This window comes from Somniosus microcephalus, unplaced genomic scaffold (assembly GCF_052327205.1).
Source record: "Somniosus microcephalus isolate GS21.2 unplaced genomic scaffold, FLI_Smic_1.0 unresolved_chr1, whole genome shotgun sequence".
Taxonomy (NCBI): Eukaryota; Metazoa; Chordata; class Chondrichthyes; order Squaliformes; family Somniosidae; genus Somniosus; species Somniosus microcephalus.
This window is the reverse complement of record NW_028225179.1, coordinates 127620347-127637036: the sequence shown is the minus strand read 5'-3', so window position 1 is coordinate 127637036 and position 16690 is coordinate 127620347. Positions and strand designations below refer to the sequence as shown.

Below are 16690 nucleotides of genomic sequence, written 5' to 3'. Positions count from 1 at the left end.
GTGGCCCCTTTAGTGGCGGGGATCGGTACTGCAGCGCCGTAGCAGCCCTGGTGGCAAGGATCGGTACTACAGCGCCGTGGTGCCCCTGGTGGCAGGGATCGGTACTACAGCACCATGGCCCCTTTAGTGGCGGGGATCGGTATTACAGTGCCGTAGTGCCCCTGGTGGCAGGGATCAGTGCTACAGTGCCGTGGCCCCTTTAATGACGGGGATCGGCACTACAGCGCCTTGGCCCCTTTAGTGGTGGGGATCGGTACTACAGTGCCGTGGCGCCCCTGGTGGCAAGGATCGGTACTACCGCGCCGTGGCCCCTTTAGTGGAGGAGATCGGTACTACAGCGCCGTGGCTCCTTTAGTGGCGGGGATCGGTACTACAGCGCCGTTACCCCCTGGTGGCAGGGATCGGTACTACAGCACCATGGCCCCTTTAGTGGCGGGGATCGGTATTACAGTGCCGTGGTGCCCCTGGTGGCAGGGATCAGTGCTACAGTGCCGTGGCCCCTTTAATGACGGGGATCGGTACTACAGCGCCTTGGCCCCTTTAGTGGTGGGGATCGGTACTACAGTGCCGTGGCGCCCCTGGTGGCAAGGATCGGTACTACAGCGCCGTGGCCCCTTTAGTGGCGGAGATCGGTACTACAGCGCCGTGCTGCCCCTGGTGGCAAGGATCGGTACTACAGCGCCGTGGCCCCTGGTGGCAGGGATCGGTACTACAGCGCCGTGCTGGCCCTGGTGGCAAGGATCGGAACTACAGCGCCGGGGACCTTCTTGACGGCGGGAATCGCTGCTGCAGGCTGTGTGGCCCACAATCCCAGGGGGAGGGAATTCGTCACTTCCACAGCCAGGGCAGGAGGGAAACATTGTGGCAGCGAATGAAAGAAGGTTGTGTGTCAGCGTAACTCAAGGTTGGTTTTAAAAACAGCCCCGCGCTGCGGAGTAGCCCGTCCTTCCCAGTCAAATACGAAAGTCGTGAACTTTTATTGCGTTAAAGTGAGAAATGAAAGTGAAAGCAACTTTTTCCCTGTAGTTTGCAAAGTGTTGTGAACATGGCGTGTGCAATAGACAGAGGCTGTGCTGCATTGATTTGAATGCACATCCCAGGAGATTCCAAAGTTTGCTTTTAAATTGATAAACTTTTAATTTGTTTGCAAAGTTGTGTGTGGAGAGTCTGCGTGCCCAGGAAATGTGGTCATGCATGAAGCTGGTGATTTGCAGACTCGTACTGCAAACTTTGTGGGGGGAAAAACGTGCTTCGAGGAGAGGGGAAAAAATCGAAAGCCTGAGGGGCTTTTCAATTATTTGTTGCAGAAATTGCGTAAAATGTCGCTTTCAACAGCAGCTGTCGGAAACACAGATTCCAGAACTGTGCTGAGGAAGGTTATCTTGTGGGCCAGGGCCCAGCCCCAAAGCGAGGGCTAAATCTGGGAAATCAAGGCTGCTTTGAAGACACCCCCCCCCCCCAGAGAAATGTTGAGCTGTCACAAAGATTTCACTTTATTACTGTAATAAATGCAGAGAATGCTGGAAACACTCCGCATGAGGTCAGGGCAGCATCTGTGGGATTTAACGTATCAGGTCGATGGCCTTTCATCAGAACTTAGTCATAGAGTGTGTAAATTAGTGTGTTTGATACAAAATTATACCAATAAACTAAGTAATGATATATATATTGTATATATGTGGGTACATATAATAATTTAGCAAATTTTGTATGTTAACTATCTTGTAGGAAGCCATAGTTATGAGGGGCGACTTGAGATATTGTTACTGTTTTCAGTGGAGAGGGGAAGGCCAAGAGGAGATTTAATAAAGGTTTTTTTTTAATTATGTAGGGTTTTGACAGTGAATGAGGAACCTGTTTCTCCTGTTGGGGTGTCAGTGACAAAGCATCATCAATTTAAAATTGTTGTTGAGAGGGTAGCATAAATTTATTTACATAGAGCGTTGTTGGAGCACAGAATGTTTTGCCACGGCGAGCTTAAAGCAGAGACTATTGCATCTTGGGGCAAATTGGATAAATATTTGAAGCAGACAAAGATACATGACTATGGGGAGAAAATGGGGCAGTGAGATTAGATTTGTATTGTGTGGCGAGAGTGGGGCAGTGTAATTTAATTTGGATTGCTCTAGCAAAGACACAATGGGCCCAATGGCCTCTTTCTATGCTGCCAGCTTGCCTAAGAAAGAAGTTGCATTTATGTAATGCCTTTTACGACCTCGAGATGTTCCAAAGTGCTTTACAGACAATGAAGTACTTAAATTGTAGCCATTGTTGTAGTGTAGGAACTGCAGCAGCCAATTTGTGCACAGCAAGGTCCCACAAACAGCAGTGAGGTAATGACCAGATAATCTGTTTTCAGTGATGTTGGTTGAGGGATAAATATTGGCCCTGGACACTGGGTAGAGCTCCCGTACTCCTCTTCAACATAGTCCCGTGGGACCTTTTGCGCCCATCTGAGAAGGCCGACGGGGAATTTGGTTTAACGTCTCATCCGAAAGACGGCACCTCTGACACAGATTTTTGCAAGATAAGGGAGTTGAAGGGCTGTGGGGAGCGGGCGGGGAAGTGGCTTTGCGCCCAAGATCAGCCTTAATCTTATTGAATGGCGGAGCAGGCTCGAGGGGCCAAGTGGCCTATTCCTGCTCCTATTGCTTATGTTTTTATGCAGCACTCCCTCGGTGCTGGATTGGAGTGCCAGCCTAGATTATGTGCTCAAACTCTGGCATGGGTCTCGAACCCTCTGACTCGGGCACGAGAGTGCTACCCACTGAGCCTTGGCTGGAAGATCAGCCATGATCTCATTAAATGGCGGAGCAGGCTCGAGGGGCCGAATGGCCTACTCCTGCTCCTATCTTCTATGTTTCTATGTAAGTAATATGTATATTAACTGTTTCACTTAATCAGAAATGAAGGTGAATGGGAAGGACAATTATAATGAGCATGTATATTCATTTTTTGCCATACGTATACTTATTTTTAAGGCGGATATTTGAGAAGGATCAAAATTGGAAGGACGTCCTATCCAAATTGGTTTGGGAATGGCTACTGGTCAGCACCTCAGCCGACTCTTCAATGAAGTGACCTGCTCCATCTGCCTGGATTTCTTCCAGGAGCCGGTGGCACTGGAGTGTGAGCACAACTTCTGCCGGCTCTGCATCTCCCGGAGCTGGGAGCAGGGCGACGCCTTCTACTCCTGCCCCGAGTGCCGGGAGGAGTTCCACGAGAAGAAGCTGAAGCCCAACCGCATGCTAGCCAACATCGTGGAGGGGGTGAAGGAGCTGAACCTGCAGCCCCGCCAGGCCCACCCCGCCTTCTACTGCGAGCGGCACGAGGAGCGGCGCAAGCTCTTCTGCCTGGACTGCCAGGGGGCCATCTGCGTGGTGTGCTCGTGCGCCAGCGAGCACCGGGGCCACAGCTTTATCCCCATCGAGGAGGCTGCTGTCCTCTATAAGGTGAGAGAGATGTAGATTATACAGGGGGCAGGGAGAGAGATGTGGATTATACAGGGGGCAGGGAGAGAGATGCAGATTATACAGGGGGCAGGGAGAGAGATGCGGATATACAGGGGGCAGGGAGAGGGGTGCGGATATACAGGGGGCAGGGAGAGAGATGCAGATTATACAGGGGGCAGGGAGAGAGATGCAGATTATACAGGGGGCAGGGAGAGAGATGCGGATTATACAGGGGGCAGGGAGAGAGACGTAGATTATACAGGGGGCAGGGAGAGAGATGCAGATTATACAGGGGGCAGGGAGAGAGATGTAGATTATACAGGGGGCAGGGAGAGAGATGTAGATTATACAGGGGGCAGGGAGAGAGATGTGGATTATACAGGGGGCAGGGAGAGAGATGCAGATTATACAGGGGGCAGGGAGAGAGATGCGGATATACAGGGGGCAGGGAGAGGGGTGCGGATATACAGGGGGCAGGGAGAGGGGTGCGGATATACAGGGGGCAGGGAGAGAGATGCAGATTATACAGGGGGCAGGGAGAGAGATGCAGATTATACAGGGGGCAGGGAGAGAGATGTAGATTATACAGGGGGCAGGGAGAGAGATGCAGATTATACAGGGGGCAGGGAGAGAGATGTAGATTATACAGGGGGCAGGGAGAGAGACGTAGATTATACAGGGGGCAGGGAGAGAGATGTAGATTATACAGGGGGCAGGGAGAGAGATGTAGATTATACAGGGGGCAGGGAGAGAGATGTAGATTATACAGGGGGCAGGGAGAGAGATGTAGATTATACAGGGGGCAGGGAGAGAGACGTAGATTATACAGGGGGCAGGGAGAGAGACGTAGATTATACAGGGGGCAGGGAGAGAGATGCGGATATACAGGGGGCAGGGAAAGGGATGCGGATATACAGGGGGCAGGGAGAGGGGTGCGGATATACAGGGGGCAGGGAGAGGGGTGCGGATATACAGGGGGCAGGGAGAGGGGTGCGGATATACGGGGCAGGGAGAGGGGTGTGGATATACAGGGGGCAGGGAGAAGGGTGCGGATATACAGGGGGCAGGGAGAAGGGTGCGGATATACGGGGCAGGGAGAGGGGTGAGGATATACAAGGGCGAGGGGTGCGGATGTACGGGGCGAGGGGTGCGGATGTAAGGGGCGCGGATGTGCGGGGGGAGGTGCGCGGATGTGCGGGGGGAGGTGCGCGGATGTGCGGGGGGAGGTGCGCGGATGTGCGGGGGGAGGTGCGCGGATGTGCGGGGGGAGGGGCGCGGATGTGCGGGTGGAGGGGCGCGGCGGTACGGGGGAGGGGCGCGGCGGTACGGGGGAGGGGCGCGGGGGTAGGGGGCAGGGGGAGGGGCGCGGGGGGAGGGGCGTATGTATGGGGGAGGGGGGTGCAGGTATGGGGGGCAGGGGGCGGATACACGGATGTACTGGGGAGGGGGCGTGGAGGTACGGGGGAGGTTGCGCGGAGGTACGGGGGGCAAGGGGAGGGGGCGTGGATGTACGGAGGCAGGGGGAGGGGCGCGGAAGTATAGGGGCCAGGGATATATGGGGCGCGGAAGTACGGGGGGCAGGGATATACAGGGGGCGCGGAAGTACGGGGGGCAGGGATATGCAGGGGGCGCGGAAGTACGGGGGGCAGGGATATACAGGGGGCGCGGAAGTACGGGGGGCAGGGATATGCAGGGGGCGCGGAAGTACGGGGGGCAGGGATATGCAGGGGGCGCGGAAGTACGGGGAGCAGGGATATGCAGGGGGCGCGGAAGTACGGGGAGCAGGGATATACAGGGGGCAGGGAGAGGGGTCAGGATCTACAGGGGGCAGGGAGAGGTGTGGATGTACAGTGGGCAGGGAGAGGAGGGTATGGTGTACAGGGACTAGAAGAGGGGGTACGGTGTACAGGGGGGAGGGGCGCGGCGATACGGGGGTATGTTGTACAAGGGGACTGCGTGAGGGGGTTCAGGTGTACAGGATGAATTTGTTCATCCCTGTCTGGCATAAAAATAAAACAAAAACGGTGGTGTAACCTTGGCTAACAAGGGAAAGTAGGGATAGCATAAGATCCAAGGAGAGGACATATAAATTGGCCAGAAAAAGCAGCAAACCTGAGGATTGGGAGCAATTTAGGATTCAGCAAAGGAGGACAAAGGGATTAATTAAGAGGGGGAAAATTGTGTATTTGAGTAAGCTTGCAGGGAACATAAAAACTGACTCAAAGCTTGTATCGATATGTGAAGAGAAAAAGATTGGTGAAGTCAAGCGTAGGTCCCTTGCAGTCAGAATCGGGGGGATTTATAATGGGGAGCAAAGAAATGGCTGACCAATTAAATACATACTTTGGTTCTGTCTTCACAAAGGAGGACACAAATAACCTCCCAGAGATGTCGGGGAACATAGGGTATAATGAGAGGGAGGAACTGAAGGAAATCAGTATTTGTAGGGAAATGGTGTTAGGGAAATTGACGGGATTGAAGGCCGATAAATCCCCAGGGCCTGATAATCTACATCCTAGGGCACTTAAGGAAGTGGCCCTAGAAATAGTAGATGCATTGCTGGTCATCTTCCAAAATTCTTTGGAGCCTGGCACAGTTCCCATGGATTGGAGGGTAGCTAATGTTACCCCAATATTTAAAAAAGGTGGTAGAGAGAAAACAGGAAATTATAGACCGGTAAGCCTGACATTGGTAGTGGGGAAAATGCTAGAGTCCATTATAAAAGATGTAATAGCAGAGCACTTGGAAAACAGTGACGGGATCAGTCAAAGTCAACATGGATTTACAAAAGGTAAATCGTGCTTGACTAATCTACTGGAATTTTTTGAGGATGTAACTGGTAGAATAGATCAGGGAGAACCAGTGAATGTGGTGTATTTGGACTTTCAGAAGGCTTTCAATAAGGTCCCGCATAAGAGATTAGCGTGCAAAATGTGGTAAACCCCTGTTATAGTTATCACTGTATATTGTTCTCAATGTCACATCACTACACGAGGTCGCCTCTTGTCGCACTGTTATACCTGGGCTGACCACCTCCGACTCCGCCCATTACCTGCCCAGGTATAAAGGTAGCTGACTGGCTAGTATTCCTCCCTGTTGGATCGGATCACCCACGAGGGTGGGCTCTGTTATTTAGCCAATAAAAACCTTCAGTTACGTTCTTAACTCGTCGCCTTTTATTGGACTAATTGATAGGCATATCAATTTTATTGACTAAATTTTAAAGATGTCTGATAATGAACAGCAACAGCAAGGAGCTCACCCAGCAGCACAGCAACAGCAGCCTCCAGACAACGGGCCACACCAGCCGGCTTGGCTGCAAGCCTTGAAACCACCATACCTGGATCTAAACCCACAGGCACCAAACTCAGCCAACGACTTCAAACACTGGCTGGACTGCTTCGAATCGTACCTGGAGGAAGCCGTCGTCCCTCAGAGATCCAAACTAAGAGTCCTGAAAGCCCAAGCGAGCCCGAGAGTATATACACTCATCCAGGACATGACTACGTACGACGACGCCATCAACCTACTGAAACAGCAGTACCGGAGCCCAGTAAACTACATGTACACTAGGCATCTCTTAAGATCTCGCCAGCAACAGCCAGGAGAATCGATAGCTGAATTTTCACGAGCGCTGAGACAACTCGGCAGGAACTGTGACTTTAAAGCGGTGACGGCTACTGCGAACATGGAAGACAATGTCCGCGACGCCTTGGTGAGAGGCCTACGTTCCGACTACACACGGCAAAGACTGCTTGAAGCTAAGGACATAGACCTGGACAAGGCCGAAGCCCTCGCCCTCACCCTAGAGGCCACCCAGCAAGACCAGGAAGCGTTTGCCAGGTACTATTCGCGACCCTGGGACTCGGGCCCGACCCCCACCCCACCACCCTTCACAGCGCTGCCCCCGGGACCTACCTCAGCGTCTGCATCATGGATCCGACCGGGCCCGCTAGCCCCGGTACCGGCCCCGACATCAGGCAACCCCGATCGGGCCGCTGGCTGCTTCTTTTGCGGCCAGGAGAAGCATCCGAGGTCGCGCTGCCCAGCCAAAAACTCGACCTGCAAAACCTGCCTCAAGAAAGGCCACTTCTCCAAGGCCTGCAGAAGCAAATCCTCAGAAGCCAGCAGTGCCTCATGCGAACCCTGGGGGCGGCCATCTTTGTGCGGGGCAGCCGAAGCCTGCAGAGCCTCATGGGAAAACCAGGGGCGGCCATCTTTGTGCGGGGCAGCCGAAGCCTGCAGAGCCTCATGGGAAAACCAGGGGCGGCCATCTTTGTGCGGGGCAGCCGAAGCCTGCAGAGCCTCATGGGAACAGCAGGGGCGGCCATCTTTGTGCGGGGCAAACGATTTAAACAGAGCCTCATGTGAACTACGGGGGCCGCCATCTTCGCCGCCATCTTGTCATGACAACGACACGCTCATCTACACCCTAGCTTCCGTGACCCTGGATCAAGCCCGCCCGCACCACCTGGCCAGCTCAATGATGGACATCAAAGTCAACGGCCACGCCACGACCTGCCTGTTCGACAGCGGAAGCACGGAGAGCTTCATCCACCCAGACACGGTGAGCCACTACTCCCTCCCCGTCCTGCCAACGCGCAGCCGCATCTCGATGGCATCGAGGTCGCACGCCACAGACATCAGCGGCTACTGTGTCGTGACATTGTCGGTTAAAGGGACAGAGTATAAAAATTTTAAACTCCTCGTACTCCCCCAGCTGTGCGCTGCCGTCATACTAGGGCTGGACTTCCAATCCCACCTCCAAAGTGTAACCCTAGCATACGGTGGACCCCTCCCCCCACTCACAGTCGACAACCAGCGAAAGTTAAACCGCCCACCGCGTAACACCTGCAGCCTATCCACCCTCAAGGTACCGCCACCTTCCCTGTTCGCTAACCTCACCCCCGACTGCAAACCTGTCGCTACTAAGAGCAGGCGGTACAGCGCTGGGGACAGAGCCTTCATTAGCTCTGAGGTGCAGCGACTCCTGAAAGAGGGCATTATTGAGGGGAGCAGCAGCCCCTGGCGTGCCCAGGTGGTGGTAGTCAAGACCGGCGACAAAAATCGCCTGGTTATCGACTACAGCCAGACCATAAACAGATACACCCAGCTGGACGCATACCCCCTCCCCCGCATATCGGACATGGTCAATGAGATTGCACAATACCGCGTATTCTCGACCATCGACCTCAAGTCGGCCTACCACCAACTCCCCATCAGCCCGGAGGACAGCCAGTACACCGCCTTCGAGGCGAATGGCCGCCTCTACCAATTCCTTAGGGTCCCCTTTGGTGTCACCAACGGGGTCTCGGTTTTCCAACGGGAGATGGACCGGATGGTTGACCAGAACGGACTACAGGCCACTTTCCCCTATCTCGATAACGTCACCATCTGCGGCCGCAACCGGCAGGACCATGACGTGAATCTGGAGAAATTCCTCCGTACGGCCCAACGGCTGAACCTCACCTACAATAAGGAGAAATGCGTGTTTAACACAGCGCGCCTTGCCATCCTTGGCTGTGTAGTAGAGAACGGAGTCATCGGCCCCGACCCCGAAAGAATGCGCCCCCTCATGGAGCTACCCCTCCCCCACTGTCCAAAAGCACTTAGGAGAACCCTGGGGCTTTTCGCCTACTATGCCCAATGGGTACCCAATTATGCGGACAAAGCCAGACCCCTCCTGAAAACCACATCCTTCCCCCTCACGGAAGAGGCGTGCGCGGCCTTCTCCCTCATTAAGGGAGACATAGCCAAGGCCACAATGCACGCAGTGGATGAGTCAATCCCCTTCCAAGTGGAGAGCGATGCATCCGACTTCGCCCTAGCCGCTACCCTTAACCAGGAGGGTAGGCCGGTAGCCTCCTTCTCAAGGACCCTACAGGGCCCCGAGACCCGACACTCGTCGGTCGAGAAGGAAGCCCAGGCAATTGTGGAGGCAGTACGGCGCTGGAGGCACTACTTGGCAGGCAAACGATTTACCCTCCTCACCGACCAACGCTCGGTTGCCTTCATGTTTAATAACAAGCTGAGGGGCAAGATCAAGAACGACAAAATCTTGAGGTGGAGAATCGAGCTTTCCACCTATGATTATGAGATCTTGTACCGGCCCGGTAAACTGAACGACCCCCCTGATGCTCTTTCACGCATTACATGCGCCAGCGCGCAAAGTGATAGACTTCAGACCCTCCACAATGACCTCTGCCACCCCGGAGTCACCAGACTCTACCATTTCATTAAGGCCCGCAACCTGCCATACTCCATCGAGGAGGTCAGGACCATGACCAGGAACTGCCAGATCTGTGCTGAGTGCAAACCGCACTTCTATAAGCCGGACAGAGCAAGCCTGATCAAGGCCACCCGCCCCTTCGAGCGTCTGAGCATCGACTTCAAGGGGCCCCTACCGTCATCCGACCGTAATGTGTACTTCCTCAACATCGTTGATGAGTACTCCCGTTTCCCCTTTGCCTTCCCCTGCCCAGACATGACCAGTAACACGGTCATTAAATGCCTGAACAAACTCTTCGCCTTGTTCGGGTTCCCGAACTATATACATAGTGACCGGGGCGCCTCCTTCATGAGCGAGGAACTCCGTCAGTTCCTATTGGAGAGGGGTATTGCAGCAAGCAGGACCACCAGCTACAACCCCCGAGGGAACGGCCAGGTGGAAAGAGAACGCGACGGTATGGAAGGCCACCCTCTTAGCCTTAAAGTCTAAGGGCCTCCCAACCTCCCGCTGGCAAGAGGTCCTCCCGATTGCGCTGCACTCCATCCGGTCACTACTTTGCACTGCCATTAACACCACCCCCCATGCTCGAATGTTTGTCTTCCCCAGGAAGTCGACTACGGGAACCACCCTACCAACCTGGCTGACCTCTCCGGGACCCGTCTTGCTGCGAAAGCACGTGAGGGCCCATAAAACGGACCCCCTGGTCGAGAAGGTGAACCTCCTGCACGCCAACCCCCAGTACGCCTATGTGGCTTACCCAGACGGACGGGAGGACACTGTCTCCTTACGAGACCTCGCACCCTCACCCCCCCCTCCCAACCCCCCGAGTCCAGCCGAGGTAGACGGCATGCCGGAACCCCACGAGCCTTTGCCGACTACGCAGACACCAGCTTTAACACCGGATAATGTAACACCGCCGCTGCGACGATCGGAGAGGCTAACGAAGCCTCCGGACAGACTGACATACCAGAGCTGGTAATACACTTCACCCCGCCGGACTCTAATCTAAACAAGGGGTGAATGTGGTAAACCACTGTTATAGTTATCACTGTATATTGTTCTCACTGTCACATCACTACACGAGGTCGCCTCTTGTCGCACTGTTATACCTGGGCTGACCACCTCCGACTCCGCCCATTACCTGCCCAGGTATAAAGGTAGCTGACTGGCTAGTATTCCTCCCTGTTGGATCGGATCACCCACGAGGGTGGGCTCTGTTATTTAGCCAATAAAAACCTTCAGTTACGTTCTTAACTCGTCGCCTTTTATTGGACTAATTGATAGGCATATCACAAAGTTAAAGCACATGGGATTGGGGGTAAGGTACTGACTTGGATAGAGAACTGGTTGGCAGACAGGAAGCAAAGAGTTGGAATAAACGGGTCTTTTTCTGAGTGTCAGGCAGTGACTAGTGGGGTACCGCAGGGATCGGTGCTAGGACCCCAGCTATTCACAATATATATTAATGATCTAGACGAGGGAACTAGATGTAATATCTCCAAGTTTGCAGACGACACAAAGCTGGGTGGGCGTGTGTGCTGTGAGGAGGATGCAGAGAAACTCCAGTATGATTTGGACAGGTTGGGTGATTGGGCAGATGCACTATAATGTGGATAAATGCGAGGTTATCTACTTTGGTGGCAAAAACAGGAAGGCAGATTATTATCTGAATGGCAATAGATTGGGAGAAGGGGAAGTGCAACGAGACCTGGGTGTCCTTGTGCACCAGTCGCTGAAGGTAAGCATGCAGGTGCAGCAGGCGGTTACGAAGGCAAATGGTATGTTGGCCTTCATAGCGAGAGGATTCGAGTACAGAAGCAAGGATGTCTTGCTGCAGTTGTACAGGGCCTTGGTGAGACCACACCTTGAGTATTGTGTGCAGTTTTGGTCGCCTTATCTGAGGAAGGATGTTCTTGCCATGGAGAGAGTGCAGCGAAGATTCACCAGACTGATACCTGGGATGGCAGGAATGACGTATGAGGAGAGATTGGGTCGATTGGGCTTATATTCGCTGGAGTTTGGAAGAATGAGAGGGGATCTCATTGAAACTTGGAAAATTCTAACAGGACTAGTCAGACTAGATGTTGGAAGGATGTTACTGATGGCGGGGGAGTCCAGAACCAGAGTCACAGTCTTAAGGATAAGGGGTAGGCCATTTAGGACAGAGATGAGGAGGAATTTCTTCACCGAGTGGTGAGCCTGTGGAATTCGCTACCACAAAAGGCAGTTGAGGCCAATTCATTAAATATATTCAAGAAGGAGTTAGATATATTTCTTAAGGCTAAAGGAATCAAGGGATATGGGGAGAAAGCAGGGACCGGGTACTGAATTTGGATGATCAGCCATGATCTCATTAAATGGCAGAGCAGGCTCGAGGGGCCAAATGGCGTACTCCTGCTCCTATCTTCTATGTTTCTATGTTACAGGGGGACTGGGAGAGTGGGGTACGGTGTACAGGGACTGGGAGGGGGGATTAAGGTGTACAGGGACTGGGGGGGATTACGGTGTACAGGGGGACTGGGACAGGGGGTATGGTGTACAGGGACTGGGAGAGGGGGGTACGGTGTACAGGGACTGGGAGAGGGGGGTACGGTGTACAGGAGGACTGGGAGAAGGGGGTACAGTGTACAGGGGGACTGGGAGAGGGGGTACGGTGTACAGGGACTGGGAGAGGGGGTACGGTGTACAGGGACTGGGAGGGGGGATTACGGTGTACCGGGACTGGGAGAGGGGGTACGGTGTACAGGGACTGGGAGAGGGGGGTACGGTGTACAGGGGGACTGGGAAGGGGGGTACGGTGGACTGGGAGAGGGGGTACGGTGTACAGGGGGACTGGGAAAGGGGGTACGGTGTACAGGGGGACTGGGAGAGGGTGTACGGTGTACAGGGAGGGGGTACGGTGTACAGGGACTGGGAGAGGGGGTATGGTGTACAGGGGGACTGGGAGATGGGGGGACTGGGAGAGGGTACGGTGTACAGGGGGACTGGGAGATGGGGTACGGTGTACAGGGGGACTGGGAGAGGGGATACGGGGTACAGGGGGACTGGGAGATGGGGTACGGGGTACAGGGGGACTGGGAGAGGGGGGTACGTGTACAGGGACTGGGAGAGGGGGTATGGTGTACAGGGACTGGGAGAGGGGGGTACGGTGTACAGGTACTGGGAGAGGGGGTACTGTGTACAGGGTCACGGAGAGGGGGTACGGTGTACAGGGGGAGTCGGAGAGGGGGGTACGGTGTACAGGGGGACTGGGAGAGGGGGTACGGTGTACAGGGGGACTGGGAGAGGGGGTACGGGGTACAGGGGGACTGGGAGAGGGTGTACAGGGGGACTGGGAGAGGGGGTACGGTGTACAGGGGGACTGGGAGAGGGGGTACGGTGTACAGGGGGATTGGGAGAGGGGGGTACGGTGTACAGGGACTGGGAGAGGGGGTACGGGGTACAGGGGGACTGGGAGAGGGGGTACGGTGTACAGGGGGACTGGGAGAGGGGGTACGGTGTACATGGACTGGGAGAGGGGGTACGGTGTACAGGGACTGGGAGAGTGGGTACGGTGTACAGGGTACGGTGTGCAGGGGGACTGGGAGAGGGGGGTACGGTGTACAGGGGGACTGGGAGAGGGGGTACGGTGTACAGGGGGACTGGGAGAGGGGGTACGGTGTACAGGGTGACTGGGAGAGGGGGTACGGTATACAGGGAGAGGGGATACGGTGTACAGGGACTGGGAGAGGGGGTACGGTGTACAGGGACTGGGAGAGGGGGTACGGTGTACAGGGTGACTGGGAGAGTGGGTACGGTATACAGGGAGAGGGGATACGGTGTACAGGGACTGGGAGAGGGGGTACGGTGTAGAGGGGGAATGGGAGAGTGGGTACGGTGCACAGGGGGACTGGGAGAGTGGGTACGGTGCACAGGGGGACTGGGAGAGTGGGTACGGTGCACAGGGGGACTGGGAGACGGGTACGGTGTACAGGGACTGGGAGAGGGGGTACGGTGTAGAGGGAATGGGGGAGGGGGTACGGTGTACAGGGACTGGGAGAGGGGGTAAGGTGTACTGGGAGACGGGTACGGTGTACAGGGACTGGGAGAGGGGGGTACGGTGTACAGGAGGACTGGGAGAGGGGCGTGCGGTGTGTAAGGGACTGGGAGAGGTGGTTATGGTGTACAGGAGGACTGGGAGAGGGGGGTACGGTGTGTAAGGGACTGGGAGAGGGCGGTACGGTGTACAGGAGGACTGGGAGAGGGGCGTGCGGTGTGTAAGGGACTGGGAGAGGTGGTTATGGTGTACAGGAGGACTGGGAGAGGGGGGTACGGTGTGTAAGGGACTGGGAGAGGTGGTTATGGTGTACAGGGACGCAGTCTATGCGTACAGAAGAGAATGAATGCGAATAGGTACAGGAGTCAGCCAATCACCCCCCACGTTTGTTCCGCCATTTAACTGGATCATGGCTGATCTGTATCTTGAGTCCATCTACCTGCTTTAGTTCTGTAACCTTTAATACTCTTGCCTAACAAAAATCCATCAATTTCAGTTTTGACATTTTCAATTGATCCCCGAGCCTCAAAAGGCTTTTTGAGGGAGGAAGCGTTCCAGATTTCCCTGACTCTTTGTGTGAAGAAGTGCTTCCTGATATCGCCCTCGATGGCTCTTATTTACCACGTTTGTTACTTCCTCAAAAAATTCAACTAGGTTCTTTTGACAAGACTTACCCTTTACAAAGCCGTGCTGTCTCTCTCTGATCAGCTCCTATTTGTCCCTAATAACAGATAGTAACTGGCGATTGACTAATAGGCCTATCATTTCCTTGTTTATCTCTCCTACACTTAATAATTGTGACTTGGACAGTCTTCCAATCCAAGAAAAAGAAAGACAGAATTGCATTTATATAGCACCTTTCACGACCACCCAAAGTGCTTTACAGCCAATTAAGTACTTTTTGAAGTGTAGTCACTGTTGTAATGTAGGAAATTTGCGCACAGCAAGGTCCCACAGACGGCAATGTGATAATGTTTTAGTAATGTTGATTGAGGGATAAATATTGGCCAGGACACTGGGGATAACTCCGCTGCTCTTCTTCGAAATAGTGCCGCGGAATCTTTTGCGTCCACTTGAGAGAGCAGACGGGGCCTCGGTTTAACGTCTCATCCGAAAGACGGCACCTCCGACAGTGCGGCACTCCCTCAGCACTGCACTGGGAGTGTCGGCCTAGATTTTTGTGCTGAAGTCCGTGGAGTGGGACTTGAACCCACAACCTTCTGACTCCGAGGTGAGGGTGCTACCATCTGAGCCACTGGCTGACACACAAGCGGGCAATTCCTGAGTCAAGGGAGTTTTGGAAGATCATGACCAACGCATCCTAAATGGAGTGTTCCCTGTTCCCACAGCCTGGTCAGAAGCTTCCGGACTCATACCAAGTTCAACAATTTCAGACCATAACCTCGGCCCCTATTATATTTTTATATATTTTTTATCCACACTTTTAGTTTGTGCCTTTTCCTTTTTTCTCCCCCACATGGCAGCTGTCTCTCACTCTGCCAGCGCATTTCACACGTCATCTAGAGCCATCCTTTGTCTCTTTACCTGTCCTATTACCACCTCGTCTCACCTTGAATATCTCTTAATGTCTCCTAACCTCTCCCAGACCTTCCCTTTTGTTCTTTCATCCCCTCCCCCATTTCCCAGCCCCCAAACTGGCCTTTTAATCTGTTTCATTTCCTGCTTTTTTTCTCAGTTCTGACGAAGGGTTTCGACCTGAAACGTTGACTTTGTTTCTCTCTCCACGGATGTTGCCTGGCCTGCTGAGTTTTTCCAGTGCTTTCTGTTGTTATTTTGGATTTCCAGCATCCGCAGTATTTTGCTATCGCTGTAGATAACCTTTGTTTTGTACATTGTGCTGGGGAACTGGCATTTTCAATTTTGGCCACCAGTGTAAAGTATGGTTAGGTGCAGAGGAAAGGTCCTTCCAGTCTTGGATGAGCCAGAACTACGTGAGCTCACCAAGATAAGACCAATTCTGTTTGTCTCTTGCCAGAAGTTCGTGGCTGGGGCACGGACTCCCATCTCTCCTCAGTTGCTTGCTCCGATGGTACCTGCAGGTGCCCAGCCTCGGTGTCCTGTTCAACCCTGAGCTGAGCTTCAAACCCCACATCCTGTCGGTCGCCCATGGTGCTTAACTACCACCTCTGGAGCGTTGTCTACTTTTGCCCCTACGCCAACCACACCGCGGCGATGTTCATTGCCGTACCACCTTCACGTCAAGGTGTGGTTTCCATATTTAAAGGTGGCTCAGAAGGACGGTTACGCGCCAAAATAAGGAGTAGACAAATCGATGGATTTGCTTCAGGATCGCTTTCGCGCTACTAAAGGCTCAGCCTCAGGACGAAAACTTAAATGAGACTACGCGACCTGGCGAATCAACCGCCGCGCTCACGGTTGGTTTGGTCGTTACCAACTCCTCTGGTATGGGCAGCTCATGCATCGCACCGAGTCTGACCCTGGCAGAGAGTTCACCGTCAATCCACCACCAGCATGGAAGAGGCCACAAGGCAGACCCAGAGCAAGATGGGACCGACCATATAAAAGTGCTGCTTAACATCGCGGGCCTTACTGCCGCTGATGCACAAGTGAGAGCCCAGACTGCAATGGTTGGAAGAAGCTGGTAGCAGCAATCTCCACTTATGGACAAGCCCTTAGATAACAAATGGTTTCAATGGTATCTTATGCTTCAACCTACACAAGCCACAACACATTCAGAACTCTGTGCCCTGTATCCTATCCTTTACAAAGTCCCATTGCCCCGGCTTCCCAGTATGTCAACTTCAAAGTCTCTGGTTTTTGTCCTGAAATCTCTCGCTCCACCCAACCTCCAATCTTCTCCAACTTAGCATACACTCTTTGCTCTTCCCACTCTGGTCTGCTGCGTGCTACCTCCTCCTCTGTTCCACCATACCCTGCTTCTGGAATTCTTTCCCAAAATCTCTTTGCCCAGTCACATCTCTCTCCCACTTC

At 53.9% G+C, this 16690-nt stretch overlaps 1 protein-coding gene across 1 annotated transcript in view; it reads left to right on the top strand.

Moving 5' to 3' along the window:
* Window positions 1-761: 761 nt before the first annotated feature.
* LOC147095833 (zinc-binding protein A33-like) overlaps window positions 762-16690 on the top strand; it is a 32407-nt gene continuing 16478 nt past the window's right edge. The window contains exons 1-2 of the mRNA XM_085974838.1: window positions 762-904; window positions 2982-3452. Of these exons, the coding sequence (XP_085830964.1) occupies window positions 3039-3452 (414 nt within the window). The 5' untranslated portion in view covers window positions 762-904; window positions 2982-3038. The remainder of the gene's footprint in view (window positions 905-2981; window positions 3453-16690) is intronic.